Here is a 24,471-nt window from a genome sequence, read left to right as displayed (position 1 = left end):
GCAAAAGAGTACAAACATAGGTTAAAAGGTCCCAAGGAATTTTTGTTTGTTTGTTTTTGTGAGGTGAGGCAGGTTGTTGAAGTCTATGAATATGTGTTCTTTGTGTGTTGTAGCATCTATTGGAGGAACAGACTTCTGATTCACAGCAGGGTCACCTGATGGACCTAGACAAAGAAGTCTCTAATCACAAAGGCCTTCATGGGTCAGGGTGTTATCGCAGCTGATGTGTTTCCATAGTAACCTGTGGATGGGTTTCACCAGAAGAGAGGCCCATGCGTAAATGACAGAATGATGACAGTGATGTCTGGGCAAAAAAGAAGTCCAGGGCAAGATAAACATGTTTTAAACAGAAATGCCTACAAGCTATGTATCACAAATTCTATTTTAAAATAGGTACTGTCTAGTTAAAAACAGGCGAAGTCAACAGAAGCAATTGGTAAATAATTAAGTATTTGGTCATAACATTAAGGATTGGAAATATAATTTCTTGGGGAGAACATTTAGCTTAAATTAACAAGAGAAAAGGGAACAAATCAGGTTGGAGAGGCAAATTTTCTCAGGATGCTTCTAGGGAAGTAATGCTATGTAATTTGAACAAAATGAGGTGATTTTTTAAATGTCTTTTAACTTCTTCACCCATGAAGTTTCTCCCAGACTAGGTAGAGAAAAGGGAGGTTTTAAAAACCTGTTCTCAGTCTCTTCACTGACCTGTCCAAGATGTCTAATTGAGTTCATTCAAATAAAAAATAACATTCTGAATAAGGAATAAAAGGTCAAAAACTTAAATTAAAAATGGATCTCTACCTGTTTATGGTGATGTACATAGCATGTGTCTCCTCAGAAATGTGAACTCTTAGAAGCAGGCACTATTAAGAATGTGGAAGCAACAAAAAAGGCCCTTAAGTTACCATAATGGACTTGTTGAACCCTCTGGGAGAAGTAACCATAGCAGTGGTGTGTGAGGGCCAGCCCCTACTAGCTCACGCTGCTATATTCCTACCCTCAGAGTGCCTCCAGGGACTGTTCTATCTTGTGGGTAGCTATCCACTAATCATGATGAAGATGAGAATAACTGATAATAATAAACATTTAGAAAACTCATCATAGTTTACAAAGTGTTTTCACATCTACTTGTTAAAAGCAAGTGATGCTACTGTCCCTGCTATTTATAGAAACTGAGCCTTAGGGAGAGCCTGAACATTTTTTGAGGTTAAATGGTTCATAAGTGGATAATTGCTGGTGTTCTAATCTAGGTCTTCTGACAAAGGTGTCCCAGGTAATAATAGCTACAAGGTCTTATTCCTTCCAGAAATCCTTCCAGAATCCTTTCCTTCCAGAAATCCTTTTAGTTTAATGGAGAACCGTAATCAGGAAACTATAAAGCCATTCAAGACTAAAGGATTAACTTTCCAATGTTGCGATTGTCGATAATTTTAGATCATGTCTAGAGTGCTTTACCCTAAATGATATGAGCATCCTTCTAATGTGGGTTCTCCATGGTTGGCCCTGCTTTAAAGATTTTGGTGGCCTGGTTCAGTTTGGAACTTACATGTTAGATCAATGGTTTTGCTGTTAATTATTAAGTAGAACGTTCTTACTAAGGGGACCACGAATTTGTATCTGCCACATTTCTTGATATAACCAACTGAGGTCAAGTTCTAACCAGTTCTCTGTAACAGATCAGCTTAATTGCTATCTATATGACTTATTTTATTTCCAGAGGTACTAATTTATGAAATAACTCTCCTTTTCCTCCTTATTCTTATCTTAAATCCAATGACTATCTTGAACAACTCTCCATGTATATATGCCTTTTGCATCCCTAAAGAAAGAAATGGTAGAAATGTCAAAAAAAGCAAAAACAAAAAATAAAAGCATGAAGGAGGAAAAGCAACTCTGGAGGGAAGTTGGGGTTTCTGGGCTCAAGATGTGGCTCTGCTTCCAACGAACTGTGTGATCTCAGACAAGACAATCTGCATCTGAATTTCCAATGTGGGCAAAATTGTTCCTGGATCTTTTACTTTCACACATATTCAATGTACATGCTGCCAATAATTTATCAGGAAAGAATCGAACAGTCCAAACTATTTTAGTTCCTTTTCATTTCATTGGTGTATCTTTAGCCTTTAAGTATGTATAAGTATATCTCAGGGTGCCCAGACTCAATCTATTAATTCTCTAGAAACTTTATGATGAGAAAAGTGCAAAGAACAGAGAAAGCACATAGGGCCTCAAAGCAAGGTGGTGTTCTCTTGTGTACCCAAACTGTCATGGACAACTTTAATAGAAAATGGAGTCAGGTTGTGCACTAACTGACTTTTTTCAGTGTATATCTAGAAATTCATTATTTGTCTTTTTTGTTATCAGATTTTTGTTTTCTAATATGAGGGCACAAATGATACCAAGACATTTACTATCTGATCAATTTTGGGGACTAGAAGGAACAGATAGGAAAGAGAAGGGAGAGCAGGAGAAAAGGAGAATAGGAGGATAAAAACATCTTCGAAAATCTTAAAAAATACTTTGGTTAAGAAAAATGTTTACCTGATGCCTACTTAAAACTAGGCAGAGGGCCTCCCTGGTGGCGCAGTGGTTGAGAGTCCGCCTGCCGATGCAGGGGATACGGGTTCGTGCCCCGGTCTGGGAGGATCCCATGTGCCGCGGAGCGGCTGGGCCCGTGAGCCATGGCTGCTGAGCCTGCGCGTCCGGAGCCTGTGCTCCGCAACGGGAGAGGCCACAACAGTGAGAGGCCCGCATACCACAAAAAAAAAAAAAAAAAAAAAAAAAAAAAACTAGGCAGAGTAATTTCTGTAATGAGAAAATATAAATTTAAAAGAATATATTATATCAAGATTCTCTAAATACTCTAAACCCCCAAAGAAGTCTCTGAATGTAAGATTTAATATAATAAATGTCTTTTTTGTTTATAGTATATCTTTTTGTCTAAACATTAAACTTCTAATAATTTCACCCATACTGTACTCAACAGCAAGTTTTGAAAGAATCAAAATTTTAAAAATTGTGATTTTAAAGAAAGTAAAAAGTTCTCTGATTAACTGAAAGAACTTTCATAAAGCTCATGTCCTTTATATCATGGATGAGGCCTTCAGACTCTCACTCAGAGACTATTTACTTTTATTTTATAAAGAACACTTACAAGCTCAGTGGCTATGTTTCCAAACTGATATAAGCTTCAAAAGGCTTATGAGATCATTTCTGTTGTAACCCCAGTACTTACCACAAAACCTAGCACATAGAGTGGGCTCAATAAATGTTTGTTAACTAATAAGAAGATTAGAAGCAGTATTTAGTAGTTGGTGTTTTTGGCTGGGAGAAATGATAGCCTGAGATCCATAGAAAGAGTGAGAAAAATCACAACAACCAGACACAAAGCTCACCAATTTAAAAACACACAGTCCAGTACATCTTACTAACCTCTGAGAGATTAGAGCACAGATACAAAAGCAATTGCCATTCTACAGGGATGACCCTGAGTCATTAGGAAGATATTCAACTTTGTTTAATTCTTGTTTAATAAAAGTCAGGGAGCTAAAGAGTGCACGTTTAAAATATTTCCATCGGAGAGGATTAAAATAGTCCCTCAGTGGGAACCTTCAGTCCCCTCTCATGCTGAGATTTCCTTTTGAAAACATAATCTTGATGGTATAATATTGCATATCTTTAAAAAATTAGACCTTGGTTCTATTCCAGTATGTCTAATTCCACAGTATCTTTTGTAGACATAGAAAGTATGCTTTTTTCTTGTCTTTTTGATTTATTAAGCTTCTTAGTAAAGACTCTGAATATGTTCCATATATCTGATCTTCCTGTTTCAGTTACAAAACAGTACAGAATTGGATCAGCAACACAGTTTAAACTTGTTAATGCAACTGTGATTCTATAGATTTTATAACTCTGCTTCCCAGGCTTGTTATGGTCAAACATACCTTCATCTAAGTTCACATCATGCTCTAAAATGCTGCGAATCAGCAACATCACATGAAAGGGAGTAAAACACAAGATAAAAGTCAACGTGATACTAAAAAGTAGTTTTATGATTCTCTTCTTTTCACTGTCTTCTGTAGCTTGATTTTGCTGCACAGCTTTGTAGACTTTCTGGTTGCAAGCCATTATGATGACCAAAGGTAGCATATAGCCTACACACGTCCTAGCAAAGTTAAACCTGATTTGCCATTTCTCCAAAGGATATTTGTCATAGCATAAAGTAAAGTTAGACTTTGTGGCATCACAATATTCAACAGCTGTTTCATCTTCCCACAAAATGACAGCATTGAAGATGGTTTCTAATATCCAGATGAAAAGGCTCACCATGAATGCACATCTTCTTGACCTTAGAAAATAAAACTTCAAAGGGTAGACAACTGCTAAATACCGATCAATCGCGATGCAGGTGAGGAAAGCTGTGCTACTGTAAAAGTTCATGTACATGAAGAAGGCACTCCATTTGCACAGGGCAGGAGAGAGTGTCCAGTTGTCTTTATTCCAAGTATAATCAATCCATAGAGGGAGAGTTAAGGCATACAGCAGATCCGATAATGATAAACTGAAGAGGTAAATGCCTAATTCATTTTCCTTCTTTGCTTGCAGAAAAGACACACATAGAGAACCGATGTTGGCTGGAATGCTGACTATTACCACAAAGATGTAAACAACTGGAAACAAATAGTGATCCAAGTCATGCTGTTCTTCAATACATGTGCTGTTCATTTTTTCTTTTTTAGGTGCTGATTATATTCGTTCTTAGATGGTAAGTACCAAAATAAGTCGTGTCTCTTGGTAGTTTGTTTTCAACACCTAACTCTCTTTTACTAAGATTTCTTCAGTTGTCCTTTGCTTTCAAAAGTTCTGATGGATTCATCAATGGTCTTAAAGGATGAATGGAGATCACGCTTCACACAGGTATCGATGGCTGGAAGTCAGGATCCAGGTTCCCGGCAGTTACTAAAGTGATCAGTGATTTTCATGTGCAGAAGTCCATGTGTTTATTCTCACAGCATGCTGATGAAGAACCCTGGAGGATTCGCCACATTATCCATCAGTTTTCATAGAATGCTGTCTTCAGTTTGGTTTTCTTCACGAAACTCAGAGGAGATTGGTGCAAACGTGAATATGTAAGGCTTTATTTTCACAAAGGTTGACATCTCTTTTTAAAATGCCTTTGTTTCTGTAATGAAAGACAAACTAGAATAGTTTGGATGCTTAAAAGAGACACCATGATTTTTGAAACAATCTTATTTTATTTCATTTACTGAGGATATCAAAATGCATTAAATTGCATACAATGAAGGTGTTTAAAAAGGGAAAATTGTCTAATTGACTTCAGTAAATGAAATCAGGCTGAGATATTTGACCTTTTTCAAATAAGAATTATCCAAGGGATGCCAGATTAGAGGGAATTATATTTCTCACTAGACACAATCTAAGCACGCAAAACTAGAGTTAAAAGTCATTTTGGAAGCTAATTTAAAAAAAGGTGGTGAATTCAATTATTTGTTTGTAATCAGTAAATGCATTTGAGTGTATGGTAAACTGTATGATTATAGGATTTCAAATTTTTTATTTCGTATGCAATCTATGTATAAGGCACTTATTTTCAAAATATGCTTATTAGCCAAGAAAAAATTGTCACAAGAAATTTGATAAAGTGAAGCACTTAAAAATATAGCAGTCTGCTGAAACTTCGTAAATAATTAGATGACACTACCTCATTTGTTTCTCCTTTGCTTTCTTTGTGGGCTAATTTACTTTATCTTTCTCGTACTCTTGTGAAAGAGAGGGCAGAATGTGCTCCGCTCTGGGTAAAATCTTGTGATCATCTGTTTCTACATTTATACCTGATTGTTTACTAGGTTACTTTTTAAAAAATGTCTGATGTACATTCATGTAGGAACAGAGAATCCATCCTTCTCTCCATATTGGAATAGAGAAATACTAGCTTTATTCCTCTGCTAGTGAGGCCTGTTGGTGCTTTGGATGATTTATCTGAGGGGAATCTTCACAGAAAGCTTTGTAGAGTCACCATGTAGGGGAAGGAAGACATGTCCTCTTCCTGTGTGCTGTGAGGCCTACAGGACCTCAAAACCGTCCCTTTCCAAGTGTCAATGCGCCCTTATCACAAAAGAGACCTGCCACCACAAGGCACCAGTATTCTGCTGGGAAAGTAAACCATATCCAGAGCCCACAGGATATGTCACTCTTAACACAAAATGGAGAACTAAAATTCCTGAAATCACCTAGTTTTTCCACACCTAAAAATATGGATAAACAGCCTTTTATTTTTATTTTTAAAATTTTTATTGGAATATAGTTGATTTACAAATGTTGTGTTAGTTTCAGGTGTACAGCAAAGTGAATCAGTTATACGCATACATATAGCCACTCTTTTTTTTAAAGATTCTTTTCCCATATAGGCCATTACAGAGTATTGAGTAGAGCTCCCTGTGCTATACACCAGGTTTTTATTAGTTATCTATTTTATATATAGTAGTGTTTATATGGCAATCCCAATCTCCCAATTTATCCCTCCCCCTCTTAAACAGACTTTAAATAAATAGGGAAACCTTCCAGAGAGGAAAAAAAGGAAGCAGGAACTAAGATCAGAGAGGTAAGTGAGCAGTAAAGCTCTGGGTACCCTAAGGCATATGTGGATCTGGAGGAACTAACTAGAGCTTTGACTGCAGAGAACCAGTGACAGATCATGGACCAGTGACAGAGCATGGGCCAGTGATAGAGCATGGGCCAGTGACAGAGCATGGGCCAGTGGCAGAGCATGGGCCAGTGACAGAGCATGGACCAGTGGCAGGGCATGGGCCAGTGACAGAGCATGGACCAGTGGCAGGGCATGGGCCCACACAGGTAGCAAGGGGTCCTCGACATCCCACTCATGCTGGGACCCAGGAGCCTCAGCCATCAAAATAAATAAAATAAAATAAAAAAATTTACAGATATTTGCAGACAGACAGCAGGGAAAGTTGGCAAGTTCCCTGTCTTAGCTTTGTTTCTGTGAGGAGCTATCATAAAAAAAACCAATCCCTGAGTACTCATGGCCTCTGGTTGGTCCTCACTTGGGAATGGGGTCTGAGTCTGCACTATTAATCTTGTTCCATAAACTTCGGGCCAATAGTGAATTAATATTGGATCTATGTGCTCAACTTCACTAGTCGTCAGAAATCTACGAACTAAAACCACAGAGAGATACAACTACACACCCACCAGAATAAACGAAATGAAAAAGATAGCAAAGACCAAGTCTTAGTAGGGATGTAGAGCACGTGGAACTCTCATATACTGTTGGCTAGAAAACTGTTTGGCTCTTATGCAAATCATATGGTTCAGCAACTCTACTTCTAGGTATATGCTCAACAGAAATACATATATGTGGTTCCCAAAAGATGTGTGGTAGAATTAGAATGTTCACAGTAGCACTGTTTGTAATATCCCTCAACTGGAGTGCCTATTAGCATTCAGAGAGGTAAATAGATTGTGGTATATTAACACAATTAAAATCTATACATTAATGAAAATGAACAAATTATTGTTACATGCAATAACATGGTTGAAGCTCAGAAACAATGCAGAGGGATAGAAAAAGGCAGGCAGAAAGGGTACATATTATCTGATTAAGAACCAGGTAGTGTTAATCTATGCTGTCAGAAATCAGGGTAGGAATCCATTTACTGAGGGCTTTCTGTGTGCTGGACTCCATGTAAAATGGCGTGCATATTTATTATAATTTATGTTTTACTGTAACTCTGTGCTGTTTATTACAATCCTATATTACAAAGAAGAATTGAGCCACATATTAGGCAATTAGCCCCATATTGCCTGTCTAATCTTGGTAGAACTTGGCTGCAATCCTAGGTTTAACTCTAAAGCCTCTTGACTCAACTATTTTGTCTTCTGCCTTTTACATAAAAATACCTTAGACGTCTGAGATAGTTTTGCAACGGCACAGACTAGCTTTGTTGAAAAGGAAGAGAATATTTTCTACTTTCCACCTAAATAGTAGCACAGATGGATTAGTACAGGTCTTTCGACTATAATAGCTCTTCTAATGAAAGAAAATGATGTGAATGAAAATTTCTGAAAACTAGATATAAAATAATCAACACTACGTTTTCTAAAAGACGTCACTTTTATGTTCTCTATTAAACTGCGTGGACTTCAAATAAACTTGTGAGAATCATCACCTTACATCATGTCTCACACTCTGACAATGTGTCCTTATGTTTCCGTATATCTGTCAACACATTTTCTTTGGAAGGTTAAACATGTTCCTTTTCAGTAATTTATATAATGGATAAGGCAACAATTTTATTTAGGCTTTTATTTTTCCTGTACTTGATTTTAGAAACAGATGGCTAAAAAGGAGCAAATATCCTGCTACCACGGCGGGGCGGGAGCGGGTGGGGGGGGAGATCTCTCAGTTTTTTGAGTCAGGAGGCTGAATTTTGAAGGGTCTATTGTTTAGATCAGGAATCATCTGTGAATTGTTTTAAAGCCGAAATTAATTATCTTTCACCACTCACAATGTGGTAATGAAAAAAATGTAAATAAGACCAATTGGAAGTGGGAAGAACCATCCTGCATTCCCCTTCTTCTCAACAAAACCCACCTACACTGTTGCAAACAACCATGTAGTATGTCATATTAAATATCTAGTTGTTATAAAAATCAGAGAAAGAGGGCCTCCCTGGTGGCGCAGTGGTTGAGAGTCCGCCTGCCGATGCAGGAGACAGGGGTTCGTGCCCCGGTCCGGGAAGATCCCACATGCCGCGGAGCGGCTGGGCCTGTGAGCTATGGCCGCTGAGCCTGCGCGTCCGGAGCCTGTGCTTCACAACGGGAGAGGCCACAACAGTGAGAGACCCACGTACCGAAAAAAAAAAAAAAAAGAACCAGAGAAAGAGGAGTCAGGTGGCTGTTATCTTTGGCGGGGGTGGGTGGGTGAGCAATGACAGGAAGAGGGCACCAGGAGGACTTCCGAGAATTGGGTAATGTTTTGTTTCTTGATATGAGTGTTGATTTATGAACAAGTTCAGTTTGTAAAAATGTATCATGCTGTACACTTAGGATATGTTCCTTTTTTCTGCATGCAGGTTATATTGCAATTAAGGTTAAAAAGTGAAATCAAAAGGCTATGTGAGATGAGATGTAAAGAATCTTGACAACTAACATCTGAATAACCTGCAGATAGAGCATATATGTCTTCCTAAGAAATGATTTCACTTCTTTCCTCACATATAAAAAGTAATTTATAGAAACACAACAAAACAAACAATAAACAACTTAAATAATCTGAAAATAAATTCACCCATAATAAAAGTTTACCATATGAAAGAATAAGTATTCTAGGCACCGTGGAGGAAGTAAATACAAATCATGCCTTGAGGAAATCTCCCTCCACCCAGGCTTTAAAGAATTCTCACAGATCGCATTCTAACAAATATGAGCTGATTAAAACACCCCAACCCCAAACACACTCAATTTTAAAAATAGATGGATAAAAAGAACAAATATCCTGCTACCACACTAGAAGAAAACACACACACTTACACACATACAGAAATTAGCTGCTATGTGTGAGATTCAGCAAAAGCAAGAAAAAAGAATTCTAGATCCACAAAAGCTTTAGAGATAAAATTAATAGATATATAACACAAAACAAGTATGTTTAATACATTTAAAGAAATAAAAGAAGGAATCTGAACACATGAGTAAGGCTCAAGAGACTCTAAAAGATGACTAGGCATATTTTTTAAAAGATTGAAATAGACCTTTCAGAAATAAAAAATACAATAATATAAAATTAAAAATTAACACAGGGACTAACAAACTACTTAGCTCCAGCTGAAGAGAAAATTAGTATATTGTAAGACAGAGTAAAAGAAATAACACAAAATTATCAGAGTGCTAAAGAGATGGGAAAATACCACAGAGATATGGAGGATAAAGTGAAAAGGTCAGCATATGTATAATTAAAGTTCGTAAGGACAGAAGAGAGAAAGTAGGGGAGAGGCAATATTAGAAAAGATGCTGACTGAGAGATGTCTGAAAGTGATGAAGGACATGGCATCCTCAGATTTATGAAGCTCAGACAACCCCAAAGAAGGTTAGAAACAAACAAACAGAGATGGAAATCTATACTTAGTCAACATTGCAATCAAGCTGCAGATCACCAAAGACTAAGAAAAAAAAGAGCCAGAGAGAAAAAATGGACTACGTACAAAGGATGAAATTTCGACCGACAAAGACATTTTCAACAACAATGATAACATAAACCAGAAGACAGTGGATTGATATTTCCAAATTGTTATGAAAATGTATGTCATCCTATAATTGAATACCCAACAGAACTAAATTTCAAAATGAGAGCACAAATAAGGATATTTTAAGATAAACTACCACTGAGAACATTGACCCCCAAAATCCTCATTAAATAGACTTCTAAAGAACATAAGCGAAGAAGGAAAATGAGACTCGAAAAATGTCTGAGATGCACAAAATTTAATAAGCTACAGAGTATGGAACTCTGATGGTTAGGCAACATCACATCTATCACTAGGCTCATGCCTCTGGGGAAGAACACTTAAACCATGAAAATATTCTTCCTTAGAAGGAGGACTGGGAGAGTTGCGTGATGAGCAGGAAGGTGCCCCTTCCTGCTTTGTCCATGTTACTCAACAAATACTCATCTTAAAAAAAAAAAAGATAAGAAGGGTGAAATGGAAAAATAGTTTTGAGAGGACTTACAAAATTCTCACTGGAATAAATTTCTTTCTCTGTAGAAATATTTCCTGCCTTAACTAAAACAACCATAAAACTGAATGGTTTAATGAAGCAGATACTGGGTGTCTTCTGGGTTGGGCAACAGAGGCAGTGTTTCTGGAGGCTTGTGATTACATGTGTGAGGGCTCTGGAGACTCAAAGGTTCTCAGCAGCTCTTGGGGGATTTGTGACCACGTGTGTTCCTTCACCTCTCTAAGTTTCAATTTTCACAGATGTAAGATAACAACCATTTCACAGAATTCTTGTGAGGATTAAATGAGATAGCACATGAAACTCAGTACCGAGCACATGGTAAGCCTTCATGACATGTTAACTGATATTGTTCTAATGACAACACTGGTAGCCTGTGTCGTCCCCTACATTTCCTGAAAGCAGATCATCTTTGGCTATCTATCCAGAGCATACCAGAGAAACCAGAGGCACTCAGAATATAATTTATATAATAACATTTCACATATGATACCAAACGCTGCAGAGGAGAGCTGTTAAATTAATTGGGTGAATCTGAGATTTTAACAGAATACATAATTCTTATTATTCATACATCTTTTCAGATATTATTTTGATTGCTTTAATCATATTTTGAGAAAACTGTTTTTATATCCAGTGCTGAGAAATTTGGATAAGTTTTTAATTCTGATTTTAATTTTTACCTGATGCCCAAAGAAGATAATCCACAGCTCCTAAAACAGTACCAACCATTGATGACAATGATCAGAAGATAAAATGTTATAGGAAACATTTGCCTTCATTTATCAGTTGAATAGCTACTTATTAAGACTCTACTGTGTGTCAATGTGATAGTCATCTATTAAGAATTATTAATTAATTAATACATACTAGAAATATTAATTAATACTGGAAATATTATTTTCAAATTTCACATAGTTTCTGATGGTATAAAAACATATCACTAGACCTTTATACTGATGAGGAAGTGGTGCTAGATAGCTCTACAGCCAGGAGTTGGTACATTTCTTCCGTAACCACTTAATTTTCATTTTGCCAATATACTGTTTCCTGTAGAGGAAATGGAACAAAAACATTCCTTTTTTATATTTTGATAGTGTTACCTATTTCTAAATGTAAATTTTGACATCCTTTACTACTGCTCAAAGTAGAGAAGCCATGTGTCATCTTCATTTCTCCCTGTCTTATAATACTTTGCATGACCACGTTTATACAGCCCAAACTAGAAAATATGTTTCAAATATTACTGACAATCATTCAAAAGTATGTTATCTACTTAAAGTCTTATTTTTAAATCTTACACTTACCCATGTTTCTTGGGATGATGATTTTGTTGACCGAGGAGCCAGATAAATCTGCTTGCTCCCAGAAGAGAAACCAATATTATTGAGGGGACAGGAAATTGCACTCATATTTCACCACAAACCAATGAGGAAGCAGCATCTTAATGAGAAGGATGTACATTATCCAAGTTTGAGCAACAGAAGTCTCCTAAGTATTTTAAAAGATGTTTTATGTATTATTTACTGTAGTATAATTTTTATTACTCACTTTTCTCTTTGCATCTTAATTACAATTGTATACTGATACTATATGTGCTTTATTTGATAGAATATGTACTAGAATCTCATTCATTCATTCACTCCCTCCCTCACTCATTTATCTGTCAACACATATATCTATCCTCCTCTCCTAAGAGACCACTGTGCTGGCAGATATATAGGACCTGGCCCTAATCCATAAGGAGCTTATCACTTAGTGAAGGAGAAAGCCCTAATAACCGCAATGGTAAAAATGGTAAAAATGGATAAATACTCCAAGAGAGGTACAAAAAGATAGGATGAGTCGTTGGATGTGTAGAATAGGAGAAGATGTTGTAGATGGAATCAGGGTGATCAAGATCCTGGGAGAAAAACAACAGAGAGAGAATGCGGATGTGTGTATAAAGAACATGTTCATTGCTTAATGGCATGATGGTGGGGTCAAGGTAGCCAACTAGGTAAAGTTCTTTATTTTTGTTTTTGTTTTTTTTTTAAAGGGATTATATATTAGCTATACAGTATTTTATTGTAGAACCATTTTCTCCTTTGATTTTCCTCTTGGAAGAGAAGATTCCATCAGAAATTGCTAAACCATGCTAAAGCCACTTGAACGAACTGACTTAGGCAAATCAATACTTTTATGAGACTTGAAAATTTATTTGCGAAAGACATGGGATGTTATAATGAAAATTCACTTAGTATAGTAACGCCTTGACAGTTGTTGCCAAATCTGTAAGTGATTTAATGTGAAGTGAAACTAGCTCTTGGAACTTCTGAGATATAAAAAAGCCAGAGACTTCACTTTTGAACCTTGCCTTAATAAACTTTTATTACACATGAAGGGGAAATCTTTACTTTATAAGGACAGAATTAATTTGGGATGGAAAAATTTAACTTCATTTTAAAAACTGTAATCATGACAATTTGAGCCCACCTTTGTAAAAGGACATTAGAAGTTCCTGTTGGTAGGGTTTTTAAAATTTCTCCCCAGAACTGGAAAAGATGATCTTTTGAAATAACCAAGACTTTTTTTTTTTTTTTTTGCGGCACGCGGGCCTCTCACTGTTGTGGCCTCTCCTGTTACGGAGGGACGCGCAGGCTCAGCAGCCATGGCTCACAGGCCCAGCCGCTCCGTGGCATGTGGGATCTTCCCAGACCGGGGAACGAACCCGCGTCCCCTGCATCAGCAGGCGGACTCTCAACTACTGCGCCACCAGGGAAGCCCCATAACTAAGATTTTTAACCTTGAGGTTATTCAGGATGTAACAAGAGTGTAATGGGTTTCCTATACTTCCTTTGTAGGTTTTTTATTGAAAATAATAAAAGTAATCATTTAGATTTATAAAGTACATTTGCAAAGTAATTTAGCGTATAGGAACTTAAAAATTCAGAATACTTTCTATTTTTACTGAAATAATAAAAAATTTAAGTACAATGTAGAAAATTAATAGTAAGACAAGCCTTTAAAAAAAATGAAAGCAATGATTTCAGTTTACTCATCACTCTAATCCAAAATTCTCATTTTTGTTTGGTTTTGTACATCCACTTATCTGTGGCTGCTATGCATGGGTATCTCATGACACTCACAATTTCTTATTTTGCCTAAATAGACTATACTTCTGCTTTTAGGGAAATGGCATCTTAACATCCACATCAGATTTTTATGTATTTTGCTCTTCAAAAGAAAAAAAGGATGTTGTTAAAAAACACAGGAAACGCAAACTTTCACTTCTGATTAATTAGGAGAAAAACTGTGGCTGCGCTATGCTGAAACTTTGTCAGTTCCACATAATTAGACATTTAAGAACCTGTAATAACTCTGCTTCTTATTTATTCCAGAATATTTGACAATACTGTATTTTCTACTACAGAGCTAGCTGATGAAGAGATGGAAATTTCAGAGCGTTGAGTCTCTGACATTTAAACAACTCCAAGGTGAGAAAAAGCCAATTAGCAGCATTCAGAATACTACCTTGAGAGGTTTGGTGTTCCCGGCATGTCGGTATCTGGTTTCCTGAGGACACAGAATGGACACCCAACCCTGGCCCGTGGCAGGGCACTTGGGCTGCCCATGGGGAAAAGGGGAAGCGAATGTGGTCCTGCTCGGCTCCAACTTCTCCGTGGGGCAGACAGGGGAAGAACCTAATCTGCTGATGAAGGGTCCTTTGCATCCACATTTTCCACTTGCTGCAATTTCACTAGTTAAAGTAGCAACTGAACATGGCAGGGGACATTCTGAAATACTGATTTATTTCTCCAGCCTTACTTCCTTTTACCTCATCCCTATTCCCCCACATGCTCAATTAACCATTTTGCATTTATTGCCTCAAGAGAAGGAATTCTTGGCAGAAAAATACGGGGTTAGGAGGAGAAGACAATCCTAGGTTTAGAGTTTCAAAAGATTCATGCAACTCAGGAGAATGAAAAGGACTGAAGTGCAGACAATCTGCTTGGAAGAATATCTGTTGAGCTAAAGCAAAGCTTCCGGCCCTCAAGAACAGATAAAAGGTTTTTCCTGCCGATGGGGCTGGAGCTTAGGGTTGTCAGAAGGGAAGTCACGAGAATTCAGATGTGGTGGCCTGACACAGGAACACTGCATCCTGACTGTTTTTACCCTCTCCCCTGCAATCCCTGAGGTGGGGGTGGGATGACAGTTACTCTGATGAACTGCATGATGTGGGGAGGAGAGTGATCCTGTCTCTCATGTCCAGGGTGAAGTCCAGATAGGAGGCTATCTCAGGACTACATGTGTGAGAGGCCTGAGACAGCCTTACCACATTCCCCTGTGCCCAGCACAGTGCTGGTCAGGACACATGAGGGGCGCACAGAAGTGATGCAAGGCCTCAGCCCACCTCACGGCGTTTCCAATGGCCCAGTGTGTCACAGAAGAAGCCTTGTCCCCGCTGATGGGGGACAACCGAGATGAGTCCTGTATGGGCTAACTACTGAGGACCAGAAGGGAATGAGGACATCTCATGAGAGGCCAGCACGCACAGAGGGCAGCCTTGAGAATTGGGGGTTGAGCTAAACCCCTCCAGCCTTAGCTACATACAAACTTCCTAGATCCTAGATGGTGTTATGCGCTGACTTGCATCCCCCTACCTCTCTGCCAAAATCCATATGTTGAGGTCTTAATCCCTAGTACCTCATAATGTGACTGTACCTGGAGTTAGGCTCTTTAAAAAGATGATTAAGTTAAAATAAAACTGTTAGTATGGGTCCTAATCCAATCTGATCAGTAGTGTCCTTATAAGAAGAGGAGATTTGGACACACAAAGAGACACCATGGAGGCGCATGCACAGAGGAAAGACCAGGTGAGGACAGAGAGAGGAGGTAGACATCTGCAAGCCAAGGAGAGAGACCTCAGAAGAAACCAACCCTACTGACACCTTGATTTTGGACTTCCAGCCTCTAGAACTGTGAGAAAATAAATTTCTGCTGGTTACACTGCCCAGTCTATGGTGTTTTGTAATGGCAGTCCTAGCAAAGTAAACACAGGCAGAATCCAGAGGAAGAGGAGGTAGGATCCTGAATTGACTGTGATTAAGTGTCCACCAGTTTAGTAGAATGGGGTATTGAAATGGAATTTTAGTTGAGTTACAGAAAGATAAAGAATATTTTATTTTTTGCATCTCTGATTATGGCCTGATATTGGAATCCACTTCATGTGTTTGATCTAAAATGTGTAATTCAACAAACATTTATTAAGCCTTTGAATAGGACTACTGAGCAAAACTATTTTTCTTATTACTTGTCAAGGGGCCTAAAATGTAACTATTAGATGACTTTCATTTGGTGGGGGGGATCTTGAAACTTTTACCAGCAGGCTTCCTTTCTAAGGATGCAAATATATTCCTTGTGTTCCGGGGGGAATATTAAGTTGTCAGATAAAACCTTACTTGGCTTCTACATTATGGTAAAGCTCCCTGAGATCGATTTACATCAATGGTTCTCCAAGTATGCTTCTTGGATTAGCAGCATCAATGTCACCTCTGAACATTTGAGAATTAAAATTCTCAGTCTCACCCCAGGCCCAGGGAATCAGAAGCTCTGGGGCTGCAGTTCAGTGATGTGTGTTATAAAAAGCACTCCAAGTAGTTTTGATGCCCGAAAGTTGTTTTTGTTTTTTGTTTTTTTTTGCGGTACGCGGGCCTCTCACTGTTGTGGCCTCTCCCGTTGTGGAGCACAGGCTCCGGACACGCAGGCTCCGCGGCCATGGCTCACAGGCCCAGCTGCTCTGTGGCATGTGGGATCCTCCCGGACCGGGGCACGAACCCGTGTCGCCTGTATTGGCAGGCAGACTCTCAACCACTGCACCACCAGGGAAGACCAAGTTTTTTTTTTTTTTTAAGGAACAAAGTTATTTTTTAAAATAAATACATTTATTTATTTATTTATTTATTTATGGCTGTGTTGGGTCTTCGTTGCTGTGCGTGGGCTTTCTCTAGTTGAGGCGAGCGAGGGCTACTCTTCCTTGCAGTGCGCAGGCTTCTCATTGCGGTGGCTTCTCTTGTGGAGCACACGCTCTAGGTGTGCGGGCTTCAGTAGTTGTGGCACGTGGGCTCAGATGCCCCAAAGTTTGAGAACAATTGGTGTACAGGATGGTTGCCTGGGTAAGAGACTGGGGGTTGGGTGGTGGAGAGGCAGGGAGAACAGAACCCCTAAAAAGGGAAGAGTATGGAAACACTTTATGTTCAAATTCTTGCTTGGTTTTGGTACTTTAACCTTGTCAGAAAGGAAGACATTTTTCTCTACCCTTCTATGTTCCTCTGGCTGGTCCAAGAATGAAATTGACATGAGACAGATTAACAGGAGAAAATAAAACAAAAATTTAATAGCATGTATGCACTGGAGAGGCCCAGGAAAACTGAGTAACTCACTAAAATGGCTGAAATCCTCACCTTAAGTGTTATCTTCAGCTAAAGACAAGAGAGGATGTTGGGGATAGTTGTTCAGGACTGCAAAGGGGAGGAAGGCAATTCATGTGGAGATGGAAAAGCAAATGTTTGGTAAACAAATGTTTGCTGGGTCGTGCAGAGACAATGGGGCACAGAGAGGACTCTGATCTCTAGGCTCTGCTGAGTTTCCCCCATCACACTTAGTGCATATTTGCAGATACCTCTGGTGATAGCTCTAATCTGGGAACAGGCCCTTTATCCAAATTCTCTTAGACAGTTAAGGGGGGAGGTAGCAAGAAAAACTTCCCAAGTCTTCTGTTTCTTAAAAATAATCAGTCTAAATCAATCCTCATATCAAAGAGACACATTTTGGGGTGGCAGATTTTGTTGCCCTACAGCACTATTATCCCTTCATCAGTATTTAAATTCCATTCTGCATCATTGTACCATTAGTTCACTTGGCTCTGCCTTTTTCAAAAAAGTTGGGTTAATACAGCCTCTCATTTCAGACTTTTAAATGATTTTAACTTAAAGCTTAAGTCAGAACGTAAGTATAGTAACAGTTAAAATGGAGATATGTTATCAAACTAAGGGCTAGAGCCTTTAATATCTTAAATACCTTTTCAGAAGATCTAATATGTATTTCATGATGTCTGTAAATTACATAAATGCCTTTTAATGCCTTTGTTATACTCATTTATTGAAATAACCAAATTTAAGAAGATTAACTCCAAATTGTTTCCTCTGATGTATTGCGGATGTGCAGACTGCTGATTAGCTTAATTTTTAAAGTCAGGATAAGAAGTGTAAGTCCTTGTGGAATTATCTGTTGAGTTTGCTTATGGTAGGGATAACCAGCTAATCGTTTAAGTTTTAGGATCGAAAAAATATTTCATGAATTTAAGTTTAACCAAGACATGCACTAATATTTAAGGAGGTTCAATCCAAAGGATAGGGCGGAGAAGTAGAAAAATGATTGGCAAAAGATTGAGTCAACTGGGGCAGAGGGGCTAGGGACAGACAGGAGGGGACATCTGAAGCCAGATTAAGTGTTGTGGGTTCTATGGCATCCGGACTGGGGAAGGCAGGTTCTGTTACCCAAAGCTGTGGGTCATACCAGAATCCATAGAATGAGCAGAGCAGAGCAGAGATTATAGTGAAAATCCAAGAGTGATAGGAATACCTGCCATTTTACAGAAAATAAAGCTAGAGTCTTTATCTTCCTTGGTGATTTTTTAGAGGATCCTAAAGTATCTTTGTAAATGTGCAGTAATTGAGTAAATCCCTTATATCATTTTATCATACCCATTTCTATGAATAAGCCCTCAAAATATTAGTTACTGCAATATTTAATACTATATCATAGGAGTGGTTTGCTGAAATGCATCATGGGTAAGTGTTGTGATTTTAAAATATATTTACAAATTCCTTGGCACTCCTCCTTTCAAGAGGTGGAGCCCGATTTCCCTCCCCTGGAGTGTGGGCTAGACTAAATGACTCATTCCTAGCAAATAAAGCAGAAGTGATGGTGCACTATTTTGGAGACTAGGTCAGAATAATCTTGTGAATTCCTCCTCATGCTCTCTGTCTCTCTGCTCCCTTGGTCTTGAGGGACGCCAGCTGCCCTGTTGTGAGAAAAGGTCCACATGGTGGGGATCTGAGTGAGGCAACAGTACTGAGTAACCATCTTGGAAGTACATCTTCAAGCCTCCAGATAATTACAGCTCCTGCTAACATCCCTACCGCAACCTCACTAGGGATTCTGAGCTAGAACCACTCAGTGAAGGTGATCCTGAATTCCCAACCCACAGAAACTGAGAGATACTAAATATTTGTTGTTTTCAGCTACTGAACTTTGGATACTTTGTGACACAGGAACAGATAACAAATTCAGTATATCTATTGTTGAGTTGATGTGAATGTTGTGACACGGAGACTGGGTGCCAGTAGTCTAATGTAGACATAAATTATGAACTTGGGATTAATTCAGGCAAGTGTCAGTATTCAAGAAATTTTCCCTTTTTATAACCAAAATACTCTGTTAACTCTCTGGGTTTATGGCATATACTTAACTCATTTTAAACAAAATTTCCTAATAATCATGGTTACTTATTGCTGATTAAAAGACTACTGTCTGAAAAAAAAAAGAAATTTTAATCCTATGGTTTGGACGTGCAAGCAGTACAGTCAGACAGTAGGTGTATAAGTCAGCTCAGGCTGTCATGACAAAATACCGTAGACTGGGAGGCTTCAACAGTAGAAGCCTTGATTTTCTCATACTTCTGGAGGCTGGAAGTCCAAGATCAAGGTATCTGTCATTCAGTTTCTGGTAGGGGATCTTTTTCTGTCTTGTAGACAGCTGTCTTCTCACTGTGTTCTCACATGGTAGAGGTGGTGGGGTAGAAGGGATGAAGTGAGAGAGAGAGAGGATGCGAGGGCGGGGGGCAGGGTGAGAGCCTTCAAGAGCGCACTCTGGTGTCTCTTCTTATAAGGACCCTAATCTTAGTGTATCAGGGCCCCATCCTTATGATCTCATTTAACTTTAATCACCTCCTTATAGTTTCTATCTCCAAATCCAGTCACAATGGGGGTTAGGGCTTCAACATATGAATTTTAGAAGGAAACAATTTAGCCAGTAATCAAAGTCTGAGATGGGGTGGGAAAGCAGGTTGTTGTCCAAATTATCCTCTCCTGAGGTTGGGGAGAAGTGCAGTGAGTGGTGAATGGAAACCAAACAGCATCTGAGGCTTCCATGGGGCCAGAATGCAGGAGGGGGGGGGGGTCTTTCATCCAAACTGTTGGTGTCACAATCAATTAAGCAAAGTGAGAAGCCAGGGCTGCTGAAGTAGCCTGTGACTGGAGGGAGAGAGCCCAAAACAATACTGACAGTCAGAGTATGGAGACGGGAGTCGGAAATCTAGGGAGGAAGATCCCAGCAGTGAATGTAGAACAAGTACTGGCAGGTAATTCTTAAAAATAGGCATGAATGCACATGGTGGGGTTATGTTTGCTGCAGGCTGGTGCCTGGGACGACTGGCCACTACTGTTCTGTTTCTCCTTGCAGGACACCTCTGACACACAGTGTGTGTGGGTTGTCCTTCCACCAAAAACCAGTTCTCCAGTACTCCAGACACCAGCTAGAAGTCCTCCAATTTAGTTCAGTTCTGACACTAATTACCTGGAGTAAGCACCAGATTCCACAAGGTAAGAGCTCCATTCCACAGGACTGTTTCCACTTCAGAGGCCGGTCACAAGACCTCGGTCTCCAGTACTTCGGACCAACTGGCTCTCATTTGGGGGTTCCCACAACCCACTCCTCAGGTTCAATAATTTGCCAAAATGGCTCTTAGAACTCAGAAAAGCATTTTACTGACATTTACCAGTTTGTTATAACTGAACCACTGTTAGATATTGTTACAGGCTGAATTTTGTCCGCCTCAAATTCATATGTGGAAGCTCTAACCCCAGTACCTCAGAATGTGACTGTATTTGGAGATAGGGCCTTTACAGATGTGATTAAGTTAAAAGGAAATTGTTAGCATGGGCCCTAACCCAATCTGACTGGTATCCTTATAAGAAGAGGAAATTTGGATACACAGAGACACCAGGGATGCACATGCACAGAAGGGAGACAGTGTGAGGATGCAGAGAGATGGTGGCCACCTGCATGCCAAGGAGAGAGACCTCAGAAAAAGCCAAAGTTCTCACCACCTTGATGCTGAATTTCAGAACTCTGAGAAAATAAATTTCTGTTGTTTAAACCACTGTTTTGTTGTATTTTGTTATGGCAGCCCCAGCAAAGAGTGGATATTCTTCAATCTCATCTTTAGCAGCCAGAGGCAAAAGTTTACTGAGTGTGCCTAACCCAGGGCCTGGCATACATGAGATCTGCTCAGTCCAACCCCAGCACCACTGGCCACATGTGGCTATCATGCACTTGACATGGGGCTAATCTGAATTGAGGTGTGCTATCTGTGTAAAACACACTCTAGATTTTTGAAACCTTCGTATGAAAAATACCCCACAAAACGTTTTATTAATATATTTTCATATTGATTACATATTTATCAATAATATTTTGGATATCTGCGGTTAAATAAAATGTATCATCAAAAATTAATCTCACCTGCTTTTTTTTTTAACTTTAATGTGGCTACTAGAAAATTTCAAATTATGTATGTCTTTGCCTTACATTTGTTGGACGGAATTGTACTAGATGTTTTAAAAAAATCTTTTGAGCCATGGGAACCTCTTGTACTCTTATTTTCTTCATGCCTAAGACTTGAAATTAGGTGGACTCTAGAATTCTTCCCCTGGTAGGAGTGCAGAAAACAGTATTGACAATCCAAAGAAGAATAGACATATCACAGGTGAAATAGGAGGACAGCAAAATTTCCTGGAGTTCCTTTATTGGAACTAATCCACGCATTAACAATTACCAACAGGGACTTCCCTGCCGGTCCAGTGGTTAGGACTCTGCGCTTCCACTGCAGTGGGTGCGGGTTCAATCCCTGGTGGGGGAACTAAGATCCCACATGCCGTGCAGTACGGCCAAAAGAAAAACCAAAACCCAAAAACAACAACAACAAAAAACCCAAGAAAACAATTACCAACAAAAGAACTACAGGTGGTGAAGGCAGTGTTTAAAGTGGGGTAAATGCAGACCCAGAGGCTGAGAATTCTTTGTGATGATCACATCTGGTCTTGATTATTACCTGGTGAATCAGTCAGGGTTCTCAGCTGCAGACAACAGCACCATCTTTGGCTAACCTGAGCAAAAATGAAAGACTTAGAAAGAAATCAACATATGGCACAGAATTGCTGCTGAGGCTGCAGAACCCGTCTTGTGAAATGGGCTAGAGCCAAAGGACTAGAAAGACAGCCCAGGTCATCCTGCCTGAGCAATAGGTTAGGATGGCACTTCTCACCCTACTGCTCCTGGCACTTGAGGCCCATCTGATGGAGCCTCTATGCCACCACCTTCTCTGCGCTCTGACACTGCTCCAGGGTGCTTTCTCAGCTGTCCATACATCTAATCACTCTTCCAAGATCAGAGTCACAGGTTTGGGGAACTGACTGAGGGAGCTGGGTCACTGGGGCTCTAGAGCCCATGCTGCTGGGGGTGAGAAGAGGGAGGATGTGGCGCCTTAACTCCTGAAAGAGGTGGAATCTGCCTCCCACCAAGATTCACATGAGGGGAATCAGCCACACGGGACATGGATTTGGATGAGTGTAGACAACAAAAACAGAAAAAAAAAATTCAGACCAGTACAAAGACAGGAAGAACCCTTTTCCTCAGGACTGTTGTAGTTGTTTCTTTTTTTTGCAGTACGTGGGCCACTCACTGCTGCGGCCTCTCCCGCTGTGGAGCACAGGCTCCGGACACGCAGGCCCAGCAGCCATGGCCCACGGGCCCAGCCCCTCCGTGGCATGTGGGATCTTCCCGGACCGGGGCACAAACCCGCGTCCCCTGCATCGGCAGGCAGACCCTCAACCACTGCGCCACCAGGGAAGCCCCAGGACTGTCTTAGTTTTGTGGAGAGCAATAAGCTCAAGAGCTACACTATAGTTACTCTGTATTCTATTTATGTCATTTTTTATATAATAAACCCTTTCATAGCATGCAGTATGAGATATATATATATATATATATATATATATATATATATATATATATATAGTGGTCACTCCTCTAAATGTTTCATAAATATTAATTCTGCTAACCTTCATATCAACTTTTCTATCATCATCTCTATTTATGGATGGTTAAACTGAAGCCCAAAGAAGTAAAGTAACTTGGCCAAAATCACACAGCTAGTAGGTGGTAGGAGAGATTTGAAGCTATGTAGTCTGGGGCTCCAGGGCTGATCGTTTAACTACTATACCACACTGCTCCTTACTATAGCAATTTTTATCTGTAGTTATACTTAAGAAGATGTTTAGGAAGCAATATATAATTTATTCCATTATGTGGGTTCTGTCCTTTGAACCATTTTTACTGTCTTTATATATAAAGCCCTGAGTTTACAGAGAGAAGTCATTGAATAGGGGGTGATGTAATTAACAACCGCAATCAAGCAACTTACGTACAAGCTATAAAGATCAGATAAATGACAGATGTTACCGGATAGTTCATGATAAGAAAATACTTCATACTTTTGGCTCCAGAGGACTCTTACTTTAAGAAATGTTTCCAACTTCTTTTATAAATAATTATTTTCTCTTACCCCCTTATATGATTTTTCAGTGATTTTCTAAAAATCAAACTTTTACTTTGTTGTGTCAAGATATTGAGTCCTATCCAGACCCCTGGTTATACAGGAATTTACTCATGTTTTCTAATAGAACTTGTAAGGTTTCATTTATTTACATTTAGAGCTTTATCCATTTGGCGGTTATACTTATGTGTGGTGTGAGGTATAGATCTAAAATTTGACCTTTTCCCAAATAGTTATCCAGTTGTCCCAATGTCATGTTTTAAAAAGCCCACCCTCTTCCAGTGATTTAAGACACCACCACCACAGTGATTTCTGTTTCTTTAAGTTCAACTTAACTAATATAAATATATATTGAGTACCCACCATGGGTTGGACACTGCACTTAAGAAGTACAAAGAAGAAGAAGACTTGGCCTCTGGCCTTGAACTTGTGGCAGCCTAATTCAGACTTCTAAAAGTAAAGCCATTTCTTGAAGTGAGACAACAGACTTTATCAATAACTTTTCATTAAAAGGCAAGATCGCTCACTTTTCTCAAGACCATCTGATTTTGATCACTTCAGAAAACTGGGAAATTTGCTGTGGCTGAAGTACAGCTGTGATACTCAGAAACATTGCTTATTTAAGAGAAAAACTGTCCTTTTTAAACTCATCTGACTTCTGAGAACTGAGAGACGCTTCTTTCCTACTGTTTGGTGTATTTCAGGGACCCTGAAAGCACAGAAGCAAGGGAAGCCGAACACACAATCACTTGTCTGATAACAGCCATTTCCCTTTATCTCACGTCCTGAGCACATCTGAGTGCTGTGCCCAGCAGTTCAAGGATCTCTCTTTCTCAGCTTGTATTTACTGCTTTTTTATTAGAAACTTTCTTGTCTAATGGTTTCCTGAGCATAGATTAGAAATTTGCAACAAGAGACATTTTCCCTGGTAAGCAATTACTTTGGTTATGAACTAATAGGAACTAGTGGTACATATCTACTGTTAAATATTCTGTTTCCTCTTTTACAAATATCACACATTGCACAAATATTTGTGG

At 39.2% G+C, this 24,471-nt stretch overlaps 1 protein-coding gene across 1 annotated transcript; it reads right to left on the bottom strand.

Annotated features, from left to right (window-relative positions):
- Window positions 1-3,702: 3,702 nt before the first annotated feature.
- Window positions 3,703-4,728, bottom strand: GPR65 (G protein-coupled receptor 65; the record flags this gene model as incomplete). The annotated part of the gene is made up of 1 exon (XM_079699718.1): window positions 3,703-4,728. One exon carries the CDS (start codon window positions 4,726-4,728, stop codon window positions 3,703-3,705), a length of 1,026 nt encoding a protein of 341 aa, XP_079555844.1.
- Window positions 4,729-24,471: the final 19,743 nt, after the last annotated feature.

The sequence above is a fragment of the Hyperoodon ampullatus genome (genome assembly GCF_949752795.1).
Source record: "Hyperoodon ampullatus genome assembly, chromosome: 3".
Classification (NCBI taxonomy): domain Eukaryota; kingdom Metazoa; phylum Chordata; class Mammalia; order Artiodactyla; family Ziphiidae; genus Hyperoodon; species Hyperoodon ampullatus.
Note: the sequence above shows the minus strand (reverse complement) of the source record. Positions and strands in the feature narration are given on the sequence as shown.